The sequence below is a fragment of the Myotis brandtii genome, unplaced genomic scaffold (genome assembly GCF_000412655.1).
Source record: "Myotis brandtii unplaced genomic scaffold, ASM41265v1 scaffold354, whole genome shotgun sequence".
NCBI classification, from domain to species: domain Eukaryota; kingdom Metazoa; phylum Chordata; class Mammalia; order Chiroptera; family Vespertilionidae; genus Myotis; species Myotis brandtii.
In genome coordinates this window covers 1,694,022-1,708,706 of record NW_005363609.1, presented here as the reverse complement: position 1 = coordinate 1,708,706, position 14,685 = coordinate 1,694,022, and the positions used below count along the sequence as shown (strand labels likewise).

Genomic DNA, 14,685 nt, shown 5'->3' with positions numbered 1-14,685 from the left:
ACCCTCCTCGGCATTCATGTGGCCCCCCCTGCCCTAACCACTTGACCACTTCCGGCTGTTGACCTGGCCCCACCCCCTCGTTCACGTGATCACTTCCAGCTGTTCACCTAGCCCCTCCTCCTTGTTGACTTGACTTCCAGCTGGTCACCTAGCCCACACCCTTGTTCATGAGACCACTTCGGCAGTTCATCTGGCCCTTATTCACTTGACCACTTCTGGCTGGTCACCTGGGCCCTCCCCCTTGTTCCCGAGTCCCCGCCCCTATGTTCACCTGAGCACTTAGCCACATTGGCCTGGCTGCTTTGCTCCTCATGCAGAAGGGTGGACTTCCCAATCTCTGAAAGTTTGGGTAAGTCTCTAACACCCACAGCCTCAGATCACAGGCTGCCTCCCACCCAGCGGGGAGGGCTGCAAGAAGGGGGATGCCACCCCCCCTTTCAGGCAGCCATGGAGGTCTCTGAGGCTAGGGACCTCCCTTCGTCCCCACCATGGGGGCATCTCACACTGGAGTGCCATGCGACCCTGACAGCCCTGCCTGTGGGTTTTGAAATCAGGGCAAGAGCTGTGGTAAGCCCGTGAAATCCGTTTCATTCTGCAATGTCCTGCCCCTTCTAGAGTCACTTATTGCTCACTGGCCCTGAGGGCCAGTTCCTGATTTCTCAACCCCAAGATCCTATAGGACACTGACTGGGTTCTGTCTTGCCCAGAGTTCTGAATTCCTGGGAGGAAGAATCTGATTAGTCCAGCTAGACAGGTGTCCTCTCCTTTTCTAATCAGGAGTGTTGGGGGGAGGGGGATTACAGAGGGAAACCATGACCACCAGGAGCCCATAACTGTGACCCGAAGGGTCAAAGAAGAGGGAAACTTGTCTCTGGAGAGGTGCCACCAAATGCGTCCACTACACACTCACATTTCCCCCACTTCTTGCCTTGGCCCTTTTCATACCTTTAAGCTCACAGGTTTCTACAATGTTTTCTTATTTTCAAGTTAGTTCCCTTAGAAATGGAGGTGGGAAGCTCTGCAGAGTGAAAGCACAAGAGTGGCTGATTTTATGAATGGATTGCATGTGAGTCAAATATTCCTGTCACGATCTGAGAAATAAAAAGTATTTTCACTTTGGAAAACCAAGCAGAGTCCACTTCTTTCTCCTTGATCTCATTGTCTTTGTGTTCTCTCTAAATAATGTTTTCAGGGGCATCTCATTTTTTTTCTGTACTTACACACTCACCATGTGTATAAGAAAAAAATGGTCATATTCACCACTCCCACTAGCCATGTCCTTCACAATGTAGCTTTGCAGCTCTTCTGGTTAAGAGGAGAGATCTATTACCCTATTCAGGGGCATCTCAAACTGCGGCTTGCGAGCCACATGCGGCTCTTTGGCCCCTTGAGTGTGGCTCGCGAGCCGCAGTTTGCTGACCACTGCCCTAGCCCTTGCATCTGGGCTGGCCTGTGACCTGCATGGACTAATAGAATATGGCAGAGGTGATGGTGCCAATTCTAAGTCTAGGCTTCAAGAGGCCTTCATGTTTCTGCTCACTCTCTTGGAAGCCCACCTAGCTGCTATGAGACCAACTATCCCAATCATCCTAGTCACTTCAGCCAATAGCTAGCCAACTTAGAGGTGATGGTGCCAATTCTAAGTCTAGGCTTCAAGAAGCCTTCATGTTTCTGTTCACTCTCTTGGAAGCCCACCTAGCTTCTATGAGACACAACTATCCCAGTCATCCTAGTCACTTCAGCCAATAGCTAGCCAACTGCAAGATCCCTGTGTGTGAGGCCATCCTAGACCAGCCAGCCTTCACTTAACCCACTGGCTACTGCAGATGTATGAGTGACTTCAGTTGTGCTTGGCTGGACAAGGTGCAGATCAACAGAACCACCCAGCTCACCACCCATTGACTTGCAAACACTAATAAGTGTTTTTGAAGAGGCTTGTTACACAGCAGTGGCTGATACATTCACTTTCAGCTCTAAATTCATGACATCTTATGTGTTGCATCTTAGACCCTCAGAAGACAAAGGTGTGTCCTATCTACCTCTGTATCCATCACCGAATGGGGACCCCCGCTTAACTGCTGTGGAATTGCAACCATGCCACTTAGAGTAATCGATGGAAGAGAAAAGAAGGCTTAGAGGGGAGTGGGAGGAGGTAGGACAGAGGGGTCTGTGAAGGATGGGGCTTGTGATAATTGTCTCCTTGTGTCTATTTCATATCAGTCAACATTGTTCCGAAGGGCAGACCAAGGAACAATGCATACTTTTTATGGGAAGATGTGCTTGGCACTATACGAGTAAGCTCATCTTCTAACCACCCAAAGTCAATGAAGTAGAAATGGGGTAATGAGGGTAATGAGCTTCCTGCTATCAGAGGTGTCCAAGCAGAGGCAGAGGAACTCACTCCCTCTTGGCAGGGCAGGCAAACATTGAGTGTAATTTTGACTGAGCACCAAGGTCCAGGTGGCTGTGAGTCTTGTTCTGTTGCCCTGTAATGCATGGAAGGCTTCTGAGGCCAATATTTCATTGCTCAAACTGGTGATCTGGACTCTCTCACAGCTTCAAGTGGAAGGGAAATCCTTTGGGCCCCACTTTTGGTTTAAGGACACAAAGTCCCTGCCTTCCTTGAGGTTCTTTATCTTCTAAGTATTCTGCCAGTGGAAACCCCCTTCCTCATCCTGCAAGACACCCAATCCTCAGGGAGGAGTCATCTTCCCAGGACTTTCTGTCACCCTCCTCCCCTCCAGCTGCCTGGACCACACCTCTCCACCCTGGGGCTCTATGACAGTATCCCCAGGTTGTGAAGCACCTCCCTCTCACCATTTTTCTCTCCCAAACAGGCCACCGTACTTCACCAGACATGTGGGTAATGTTCAAGCAATATTTAAACAGCATGATGCGGGGTTTTTCTCACAGGATCTGTGCACTCTTCAAAGTCCTCAGTTGACAGAGACTCAGGGAGGCAGTTGGAGCTCAAAGTTCCAAGGGTCTGGCACCTAACGGTGATGATTCTAATGAAGACCTCCACCCACCAGGAGACCTGGTCCTCATCTGTGTTACCACTGAGGAGCCCAACTGTCTCCCGTTTTGACAACTGATCCTGCCATTGTCCAAGTCACCATTGATGTATATTAGGCAAAGAACAGAGCTGCTTCTTGTGTTGTATTTTTGTTCCATCTTGGAGAGAGTTTGGAGAAAAGGTCAGTATTTAGGTCCCAGAGTAGCTCTTTAAAGGATTCCCTAGAGGAAAGGGCACGGGATGGTGAAGGGCCTTGGGGTGGAGTTTGAGACTGAGGAACTTGGGAACAGGAGGAGAAAGGACCTGGGAGTTTTGAATCTTCCATCTTGACATCTGTGTTGGTGTTTGTCAACCCTTAAGAAGCTGCCGATGTGATAGCCTTTGAAAGAACTGTGAAACTTGCCGAGGTAGATTTCTAATTCATCTTTCATTTTCAGTGCCTAGAAAACAGGGAGGAAGGTCTGCTTAATCAAGTGCATTACTTATTTATTGCTGTGTAACGTATTATCATAAACTTAGTGGCTTAAAACAACACCCATTTATTATTTCGTAGTTTCTGTGGGTCAAAGTCTGGGCATGTCTTAGCCAAGTCCTTTGCTCCGGGATCTCACAGGCTGCACTCAAGGTGTCAGATGACTGCATGCTCTACAAGCTCATGTGGTTGCTAGCAGAATCCAGGTCCTTGTGGTTGTAGGACTGAGGCTCTCAATTCCTTGCCACATGGCTACCTGTATCGGCAGTTCACATCATGGCTGTTACCCTTCAAGGCTGGCAGAAGAATTTCTTTCTCCAATCTGCTAAGACTGATATGATATAATGTGATTATGAGAGTGGCTTCCCATCACTTTTGTCAGCCTCTATTGTTTAAAAACAAATCCTGGAGTCTGCCCACCCTCAAAGGAAAGGGATTATACAAGGTGTGACTCATTGGAGGTCATCTTAGACTGTGTCAACGCACCAAGTATTTTAAAAATCTTGTTTATGTCAAAAGAGCCTGAGAAAGAGATGGCAGGATCAGCAGCAGACTCAAACGAGGGCCTGTCAGAAGAAACAGAGGACCTGGAACCTCTGGAACGAGATGATGGTGGTAAGAAAGTCACCCACATCCGTGCACTCCTGTCTGATCTTGGCCACTAACTCCTTGAGGGCAAGTCCTAGCTGAGGTTTAAGTATCTCCATCCACTCGGTGGACAGGAAGGTCCCTGCCCAGTCACACCACAGATGCAGCTAAGGCTGTGCAGGTGTCGGGGAGGCTGGGGCACAGGGAGCACCTTCTGTAATGGTCACCTCAGCACCAAACATGTGCCATCTCTGTCTCAGGGACTTTCCAACAAGTCACAAACCTCCTCAACATCATAGACAGCGAATCAAAGATGGATGCTGCTGGGGCAGGTCCTGACATGCGGAAGACACTGGCCTCGGTGATAATCACGGAGAAGGCCACCGCCAAGCCCTGTATGGTGATGAACGCTCTCATCCGCTGCCTACAGGTGCCAGAGGTAGGGCCTCCTGCGCCCTCAGCTGCTCCTCTGAGCCCAGCCACCGTGGCTGCTCGTGTGTCCATCTACCACTCAGCACACAAGTACTGACTGTCAAAGGTGCAGGGCTAGGTGCCAGGGTATGGAAATGGGCTGGACTGTGAAGTTCTAGTTTCTTGAGCACCTAGTGGAGACTGTAGCTATGTCAATTTTTAAAAGCTCTTCCATATTCTGACACAGTGGGGTTGGGAGCCATCATTCTAGAGCAGGAGCAAATCTGGTGGACATGGGAGAGCAAAGACATAGCAGACCCAGGGTGCAGAGATGCTGGGACAGTTAGCTTCTATCCCCATGGAGCCATACCATTGCCTAGACCCGTGGTCGGCAAACTGCGGCTCACGAGCCACATGCGGCTCTTTGGCCCCTTGAGTGTGGCTCTTCCTAAGCCTTAGGAGTACCCTAATTAAGTTAATAACAATGTACCTACCTATATAGTTTAAGTTTAAAAAATTTGGCTCTCAAAAGAAATTTCAATCGTTGTACTATTGATATTTGGCTCTGTTGACTAACGAGTTTGCCGACTACTGGCCTAGACCAGTGGTTCTCAACCTTCCTAATGCCGAGACCCTTTAATACAGTTCCTCATGTTGTGGTGACCCCCAACCATAAAATTATTTTCGTTGCTACTTCATAACTGTAATTTTGCTACTGTTATGAATTGTAATGTAAATATCTGATATGCAGGATGTATTTTCATTGTTATAAATTGAACATAATGAAAGCATAGTGATTAATCACAAAAACAATATGTAATTATATATGTGTTTTCCAATGGTTTTAGGCGACCCCTGTGAAAGGGTCGTTCGACCCCCAAAGGGGTCGCGACCCACAGGTTGAGAACCGCTGGCCTAGACAGTCCAAGATAAAGGCACTGAGAACCCCCAAGTGGCTGGCAGGCAGCACCACACACTGGAAGGCCACTGAGTGTCTGTTTTATGCCAGTTTCCAAGTTTTGAACAGTTTTTCTCTTGTGCCCATAAATATTCTCCAGGGATTAATCTCAATCGCAGGGAAGACTGTTCTTATTACAGTTTGCCTGGCCATTTATGTGGGTTCATTAAGAGTGCTAATTATGCATATAGGCCTTCCAGAGTTCATTTTGAAAACCCAGAGCAGTTATTCTCAACAAATGGGGTGCGATACTGCCCCCAAATGGGTAAAATTGGTTCTTGGAGGGGAGCAGAAAAAATCTTACTTTTTTATGTGTAAAGCACAGATACATAAACAGATCATAAACAGATACATACTATATGTGTGGTATTAAGGTTTTATGAGGGCCAATTAGGGAAGAAATGTCTAAGAAGACTCCTTAGGAAGCAACAACAAAAAAGAAAGGACCAGTTGTGAATCCCTGATCTTGAGCCTTGTGGTACTGAACAGCAATGGCCACAAGGAATCTCTGGTTGGTATTTTACTAGCCTCTCTGACTCACTAAACCAAGACTAGGAAAACAAGACCAACACTCTCTGTATCGGATTTCACGAGTAGAACATATAAATTTGGGTGAATTCCTCTCTCTTGAGGTCCCCAAATATGCTGAGATGTCCAGACTGTTGGAAAGTGATCTTCTTACTGCCTGGGGGAGGAAACCGTCTTCCCAGAGGGCTTTGCAGGCAATGGCCCACATACAGAGTCATCCCTCATTTCTTGAGAGTGGCTCATCGTACCTGAATAAATGAGAGTCATTCTCAAATCCAGCTCCCCGGGTGTGGTCTGGGTTACAACCTCTTCGTGCAAACCTGTAATTTATAACAGTGATAAGTGCTATCTAGGAATTGAAATAGAGACAGAGGAACATTCCCTGGTCTGGAGCGCCCCCTCACTAGGGCAAAGGGCAGAGCAAACCCAACTTCTTGGACTCTCAGTTGGGCCAGTGCCAAGTCTTCAGGACCTGGCATGCTGACTGTTTGACACCTGCCTTGCTGAGCATGTCAGACTGAACACAGGGAAGAAGGAACCATTTGCAGGCCACACTGATGGGGCCAGTTGGAGGAGTTCGATGGAGGAGGGAAGGGCAGGCGATGGAAGATGGAGGAGTAGGGGTCTGAGGCTTGGGAATTTCCTGCCCGCCATGCTTGTTCCCCAGATATCCACCCAGCGGAAAGTCAACATTTACAACATCCTGCAGGAGATCATTCAGCAGGAGGGGGAGCTGGAGGAGCAGTGTGTCCACAGGCTGGTGACCATTGCCTCCAAGGAGATGCGGGAGATCCTGGAGGTAGTGGAACTCTGGGCTTCGTTGGTATCCTGTGTCTCCACCAACCTAGGGTGGGTCTGTTGGTGGGCATGGCCTGTGACAACCAAGGCCCTTGTCCAACCACCTCCTAGGGCAAGAACAGGCTGAGCCCAAGGGGGCCCAGCGGGGCTGGAGACGGCATGGGACTGGAGGGTTTTTATGAGGATCCAGCTGGTGGTCACACCACATGTCCCTCTCCGGTCCCCTCAGGTGGAGGGTTACATGAAGGCAGAGGTGGCCAGTGACACCCTGGTAGCTTTGTCCCGGAACCACTTCAGTGTGGTCATGTATGAGATGCAGCACCGTCTCAAGCCCCTCGACCTCACAGACGAGTTTGTTATCATCACCCTGGCGAAGCTGGCCAACGGCAATGGTAGGGTGTGGGGACCCTTAGCCCAGTTCCTGGCCCCTTCGGGCTGTCCCAGTGCTTCCTCCTAGTCTCTGCACCCCCCGCCCCCTCCATTTCTCTCTTTTCTTCTCTTTTTCTGGAATTCCTTCTTTTCATCTCCCTGAATCTCTCAGCTGTCAAGATTCTCTGTGTGTGTCTGTCTCACAGTTTGGTCTGTATTTCTCCATCCTTCCATCTCCTCCAAATCTCTCTTCTCTTCCTCTGAGGCTCTGTTCTTCTCTGTCTTCTCATCTCTCTCTCTCATTTTATTTCCCTTCTCTCTCATTCCCTTTCCCTTCATTCCAAAAAGAGGTACTGAGTCCATGCAGGCATTGTGGTGGGTGCTGGGCCACAACAGGGAATAAAATATGCACAGTCTTTACCCTCATAAAGGACCATAAACAAGAAAATAAGTGACCATAATAAGAGATGAGGGTGTGAAGAGGACACCTCCAAATCTCTCTCCTCTTCCTCTGAGGCTCTGTTCTTCTCTGTCTTCTCATCTCTCTCTCTCATTTTATTTCCCTTCTCTCTCATTCCCTTTCCCTTCATTCCACAAAAGAGGTACTAAGTCCATGCAGGCATTGCGGTGGGTGCTGGGCCACAACAGGGAATAAAACATGCACAGTCTCTACCCTCATAAAGGACCATAAACAAGTAAACAAGAAAATAAGTGGCCATAATAAGAGATGAGGGTGTGAAGAGGACTGCCAGGTGGCTGCTTGAAATCAGGATGAGGGAGAGGACTTCATCTCTGTAGGGTCCTCATTGAGGCAGTTATATTTCAGCTGTGACCTAAAGGATGAGATGATGATACCTGTGCGAAGAACGGGATGCACTAAGAGAACATCATGTGCAAAGGTCCTGAGGCAGGAAAAAAGCTTGGCTTCTCTGAAGAGCTGAGAGGTCAGTGTGTCTGGAGTTAGAGAGCCAGGGGATATGCTGTAAGATGAGGTTGGAAAGTTAGGCAGGCCGAGTGGGTAAAGAGTCTGGATTGTATTTGAGGGCACTAGAAAGCTACTGAGGGATTTCAAGGCTGCAGAATTGCCTGATGAAACTTAGCTGTTGTGTGGATGGAGATGGAAGATGTGTGAAGGTGTGGTGATGGTGGCTTGGGCTGGAGTGCATTTGGTGAGCAGTGAACAGATGGAAAGTATGGATGGGTCTTGGCCTTGAAACTACAAGTTGTGTGTAGGAGGCGAAGAGGAAGCAAGAATGACTCCCACATTTCAGGTTTGAGCAATAGGGTATGTGGTTGTTAATGTCCTGAGATGGGAAACATGGAGAAAGAGAAAACATGGGGGCTCAGAAAGAACCTCATTTGTATGTATGGAGTTTGCATTCCTTGTGAGATGTCCAAGTAGAGAGGTCATGTGGGGAAGTGATGTGTGGATGCTGAGTTCAGAGGGCAGATCTGGGCTCAGCCTTCCTACCAAGGGACCTCAGAGTGTAGGTGGTGTTCAAAGCCACTGACCCCAATAGCATGAAAGTAGAGAGAGAAGAGAAGAGAAGAGAAGAGAAGAGAAGAGAAGAGAAGAGAGAAGCCTCAGCATTAAAAAGGCTTAGGAGGGATCGTAAGAATGGGGAGGAAGGTGAGGACAGTGCAGTGTAGTGGGCCTTGCAAAGAGGACAGTGATTCAGAAAGGGCCCAGGGGCCGTTGTGTCCCATCTTGCTGAAGGATCCAGTAAGATGAGGCTGGAGAAGGCTGCTTGGCCAAGAAGAGTTTCATGGTGTGCTGGGGATGGAGCCTGGGCAGGCTGGAGGGAGGTGGGAGGGGTGAAGACAAAGAGGATCGATCACTTGCTGTGAGATGACAGCTGGAGGGGTTCAGGGGCAAGGGAGGGCCTAGGCCTCTTGTGTGCTGAGGCCAGAGAACCAGGACAGAGGGACAGATGGATGAATAGGAGGAAGGGGCCCAGCCAGGGAAGGAAAGTCTAAAGAAAGCATGTTGGTGGGGATGGGGGCTCCCAGCGCAGTGGAAGGCCTAGGCTCAGAGAGGTGTCGGAGTGGGGCCTGTCACCTGTTACCCTTTCTCCCAACAACCTCTTTTCTCTGTCCCCTTCCCATCTCTGTTTCCTTTCTTTCTCTGCCCTCCTTTTTTCTGCCTGCTGGTCTTCTTTCAGTTCCTCTTCCTCACTCTCTTTCTTTCTGTTCCTCATCCATCCAAAAAAATCTGTGACACCCAAAGGGAACAGACATCATTCCAAGGAAGCCGACGTGCTCTGAGAGCTCACTGTCTCCCACTTCCTGCCTCTCCCATCTTTCCCGAGGCTCTGTCTCTGCTCTCTCTCTTCCTTCTGTCCCTCTGTTGCCCCTCCCTTTTCTGTCTTCCTTTCCCTTCACCTACATCCAGCTGGCTCTTCACCTCTCGACTTCCACACTATTTCCCATGGCTGCAGGGGCACAAAGGGGTTCCTTGGCTCGGCAGGCACTGGGGATTGGGTTGGGGGCAGAGTGGAGATGTCATCTTTGCCTTCTCCTGGCTGACCCTGCTTCCTCAACCCCTCCCCCACACTACAGTGTTTGAGTTCATGCCCTACATGGGCATCACCCTGGCAACCATATTCACGATGCTGAGACTCGTCAACGAAGCCAAGATGCGCCAGGTGATCTGTGGTGGTACGTGTCCCCTGTGGGTCTGCAGGTCTGGCCCAATTAGGGTGCTGGAGGGGAAAGTGGAGTAAGAAGTGGGTGTGTGAGGGGGTTGTTGAACCAGAGGCTGTTTGTTCATTTATACCCAAACATTTGTTCAATCTACTACTTGGTGTGGCCTCTGATTGGCTCTCCAGGGGGGCAGGTGGCTTAGAGGAGAAAGCTGACCCTGTGACTCGGCGTAGTTTGCTCTGTAGTTAAGCTTCTCAGACCAGTGAAGGGGATGGGATTCACAGAGTGGAGAGCAGGGGAAATGTCTCCGTGTTGGGCCTGACTAGGGCAGGTCTTTGATGCTATTAACATCCGATCTCTTTGCCCAAGTCTTTATTACATAATGTTTTCTTGGTCCCCAAATCCCTGAACCCTGAGAAAAATAGGGCAAACTGGGTTTGCTTCCCTCTGTATTGGTGTCCCCAGGATGTGGGTAAAGAGTTATGTCCAGGCCCCATCCTTGACCCCTGCATGTGAATCTCAAGGGCCAGGGCCTGGACATGCCTGTGTGCTTAATGCCCCCCCCCCCAACCCTGGGGGATTCTTTTATACACAGGTATATGGGATAAAAACTAGGGAGTGGTAAGGGGCTGGGAGGGCAGAGAGAGAGGGACGCAGAGGGGATTTTTCTGGGCTGTCCCTGGCCATCTCAGTAACCTACTAGCTATGGAAGTGTGTGATCGCTCCCTCCCTCCTGGAGAAAGACTCAACCCTACTTCCAAGGTCCCCTCTGTCACATATTTTTGACTCTGTGGATGGGGCTGTGTCCTGCCTCCTACCCCTCTGGGTTCCCCCTCTCCCACCGTAGCCATGGAGACCTTCTGTGAGACGGTGCAGTTCTACCTGAGGCATCTGGAGGACAGCGTGTACCCTGTGATGACAGAGGAGCAGTTTGCTATAAAGCTGTTCCCCATGTATCGCTATTTTGTGACCGTGTGGCTGAGGAGCTATAACCCAGAGGTGAGATGAGCCCTTCTCAGGGGGGCCTGCCTTCCCCCAGGTAATGGCTCCCTAGCCTGTGGGGCTGGGAGAGCTGAGACACCGCTGGGGCTAGCCTTGTTCCCAGGACCCCAGAGAGATAGTGACCTAATTAATGGCAGAGCTAGGAGGTCATGCCCCTGAATGCCCGGGCACTGGTGCCCCAGGAGGCCGGCTTGATAAAGCCCTGGGAGCTTCTAGATGGGGGTCGTGTTATGTGCAAGTGGGAGCTCTTCATGTGGTTTACCTATGGGAGCTATTTCCATGCCAACTTTATGGCGTAGGACTGTTTTACGAATGAGGAAAGAGACACAGAGTGAATAAGTACCTGTACAAGGCCAGCTAAGTGACAGAGCCAGGACTCATGGGGACAGCCTGGCTTCACTGCTCACCTGTGGGGCCCTGGGCAAGGACTCAACTCTACTTCCAAGGACCCCTCTGTCACACCTTCTTGACTCTGTGGACAGGGCTGACATGACTGGTCCTTGCTGGGGGCCCTGGGCCAAGGAATCCTGAGATTCCCCTCCTGTGGTAGGTGAAGCTGGGGGTCATCAAGTCCCTGAGGCCCATGCTGAACCTGCTCCTGCCCAACGATGACCTGCGGGAGGAGGTGTACGACTACCTCCCCCTGCTGCTGGCAGAGTACCAGGGCAGCCTGGAGGCCCTCTTCATCACGCAGGTGCGGGCTGTGCAGGAACTCGCCTGGGCTGGAGGCCTGGTCCCCAAGTGTACCAGAGGGAGGGGGGGGGAGGGTGCGGGGGAGGGGAGAAGAAGTGCCATCTGGATGGAAGGTGGGGTGTCTGATATTTGGATGATTGACAGCAGACCCAACATCTGTGCCCTATGAGGAGCCATGGGGCCTGGTACATTTAGGGGGAAGGGATAAGATCCCAAAGGGTTTTAGAGGCCACGGCGAGGCTGTGACCTTTGTGTAGTTTCCTGGGGCTGCTATAACAAAGAACCACAAGATGGGTGGCTTAAATCAACAGAAGTTTATTCTCTCAAGGTTCTGAGGACCAGACGTCTAAAATCAAGGTAGGGGCAGGGCTGCATTCCCTCTGAAGGCTCTGGGGGAGAACACTTGCTTGCCTTTCCCAGCGTCTGGTGTCCAGGCATTGCTAGGCTTGAGGCAGCATCATTCCTAACTTGTCCTTCATTTTCACATGGCCTTCTTCCCAGTCCCTGTCTCTGTGTCTTCTCTTCTTATAAGGACACCAGTCATTGGATTTAAGGCCCACCCTAAATCCAGGATCACCTCATCATCAAGGGTCTAGACCAGCCGTGGGCAAACTACGGCCTGCGGGCCGGATCCGGCCCGTTTGAAATGAATAAAACTAAAAGAAAAAAAAAGACCGTACCCTTTTATGTAATGATGTTTACTTTGAATTTATATTAGTTCACACAAACACTCCATCCATGCTTTTGTTCCGGCCCTCCGGTCCAGTTTAAGAACCCATTGTGGCCCTCGAGTCAAAAAGTTTGCCCACCCCTGGTCTAGACTGTGACCATGAGTTGGTGGAAGGTCATCTGCCACCATTTGGCCATCTGTTGCAGGTCTTGAGGCAGATCCTAGAAGTGTCGGTCATCACCAGCACCCCCGTCCCCCAAATGCATCTACACACTATTTTCACAGAACTGCACACCCAGGTGAGGCTGGCAAGCGCGGCTGGGCATGGCATTCTCAGGGTGGATCTGTAGGACGCGGGCTGCGGCAAGTGGCCGACCAGGTCAAAAGGGTGGCAGAGGCTTTGTCTTTCTCCTCTGCACCTACATTCCACTGCTCGGCTGTGATCTCACCCACCCTCCCTGCATGGCCCCTTCCTAGGTGTGCACCAAGGCCCCCGTCCAGCAGCAGTACAGCAGCCAGAACGTGAGGGAGATCGAACACTGCTTCATAGCCCTCGGTGAGGCTCTGAGCACAGCTGGGGCTGCCTCCCCCGCTGCTCTGACTCAGTGGGAGGGATTCAAACTGCCCTTCTCCCTGCAGCTCGCTCCTACCCTAAGGAGCTGATGAAGTTCTTTCTCAGCCAAATGGAGATAAGCAAGGAGGCCATCCGCGTGGGAACCCTCACCCTGATCAGGGCAGTGGTGGGCGCAGATGGTGAGCAAGGGCAGGAAGGCGGGTGGGGGTCAGGAGAGGTGGGTTTCACCCATGTCTGGACTTCCGTCATTTCCTCTTTTGTAAACACCACTGGGTGGGCTAAGGAGCCAACGCTCTCAGTTCCTTCACGTTTTCTATCCTTGAACTTAACCAGCACTGTGACCCACCTTCCCCACCCCTAACCCTCTCCTTAAACTCTGAATCCCAGCTTCCACCTGAGTCTGAATTTCAGACTGTTAACCCGAATCCTAGTACTAACTCCAAAGCCAGCTCAAAGATGAATAGAAAGACTCATATATCATGTAGGTATATCCCTAAATCATCATTGACCCAATGCCCAACTTTAGTCTAAACTCCTGATTCTAAATCCTCAAACCCAAACTCTGGCATTGATATCAAAAGGGAAATACTGTCTCCAGCCACGCACTAGCTCAGACCTCACCTTTTGAACAATGTGCCCCCTGCTGGTAGCATGCAGCCCTGCAGGTACATGGTGAGAAGAGCCTGGGTGGCTTTTGCTCAGCCCTTGAACTGAGTGTCTGTGTGCAGGGCACAAACCTGGCAATTGTGTGCAGGACCTTCTGCTGATAGTAAAGCTCTCTCTTCAAGAAATGCAAATTTAAGCATCAACAAGACCCTTTCTACCTATCCAGTGGGCAGAGATGATGATGACTAGATTGGCCTAGCCATTTTTCTGTAAAAGGTGATAGTAAAATTATTTTCAGCTCTGCAGGCCACATGGTCTCTGGAACAGTGGCTCAATCTGCCATTGCAGAGCAAAAGCAGCCATAGACTACAGAGCGTGGCTGTGTTCCTATAAAACCTGATTTACAAAAGCCGGGTTTGGGCTGAATTTAGCCTATGGGCTACACTTTGCTAATCCCTGGGCTAGAAGAACAAGAAACCAGCTTCTTATACTTCTTTGACAAGGGTGTAAAATGATAAAGAATTTTGGATGCTCAATTGGATAGGGAACAAAACCTTGGCTCAACAATCCAACGTTTTGTCAATTGTCTGAATGAAATAATTGCCCAAATGTTCATTATAATATTGTGCATAAAAGCAAAACATTAGAAACAACCTAATTTTTTTCTATAGAAAATTTGTGGAATGATAGTATAACCAAATAATGGAGTATCATACAGCCATTAAGGGTGTAGTCAATCTATACTTTTTCATGGAAAAGCTGCCCTTTATATATTTAGTGTAATAATACAGTGTGAGACAGTATATATAGCATGGCCTTGGTTATTTAAAAGAAATCTATATATTTATGCATAAATGGGTTTAAAAGGACACACTTAAACTGTCGAATGGTAATTTTTTATTTTAATCTTGCAATGAACATACAATATTTTAAAAAATATTTTTACTTTTTTTAGAGAGGAAGGGAGAGGGAGAGAGAAAGAGAAACATTGATGAGAGAACAGAACATCGATTGGCTCCCTCCTGCACGCCCCCATGGGGGATCCAGCCCCACAACCCAGGCATGTGCCCTGACCAGGAATTGAACCAGCAACCTTTTGATGCACAGGACGATATCCAACCAACTGAGCCACACTGGCCAGGGCAGCACTATTTAAAAAAAAATTATTTTATTAAAAAATGGTTTTATTGGTTTAAGAGAGAGGAAGGGAGAGGGAGAGAAAGGTAGAAACATCAATGATGAGAGACAATCATTGATTGGCTGCCTCCAGCATGCATCCCACTGGGGACCAAGTCCACAACTCGGGCATGCATCCTGATAGGGAATCGAACCGTGACTTCCCGGTTCATGGGTTGAT

General features: G+C 49.5%; 1 protein-coding gene across 1 annotated transcript in view; it reads left to right on the top strand.

Moving 5' to 3' along the window:
• Positions 1-4,021: 4,021 nt before the first annotated feature.
• The window catches only part of MROH2A (maestro heat-like repeat family member 2A), a 48,076-nt gene continuing 37,412 nt past the window's right edge, over positions 4,022-14,685 (top strand). Inside the window, 10 exon segments of the mRNA XM_014544145.1 lie at positions 4,022-4,103; positions 4,337-4,515; positions 6,641-6,772; positions 7,001-7,163; positions 9,700-9,798; positions 10,631-10,782; positions 11,336-11,453; positions 12,320-12,447; positions 12,626-12,704; positions 12,788-12,901. Of these exon segments, the coding sequence (XP_014399631.1) occupies positions 4,022-4,103; positions 4,337-4,515; positions 6,641-6,772; positions 7,001-7,163; positions 9,700-9,798; positions 10,631-10,782; positions 11,336-11,453; positions 12,320-12,447; positions 12,626-12,704; positions 12,788-12,901 (1,246 nt within the window).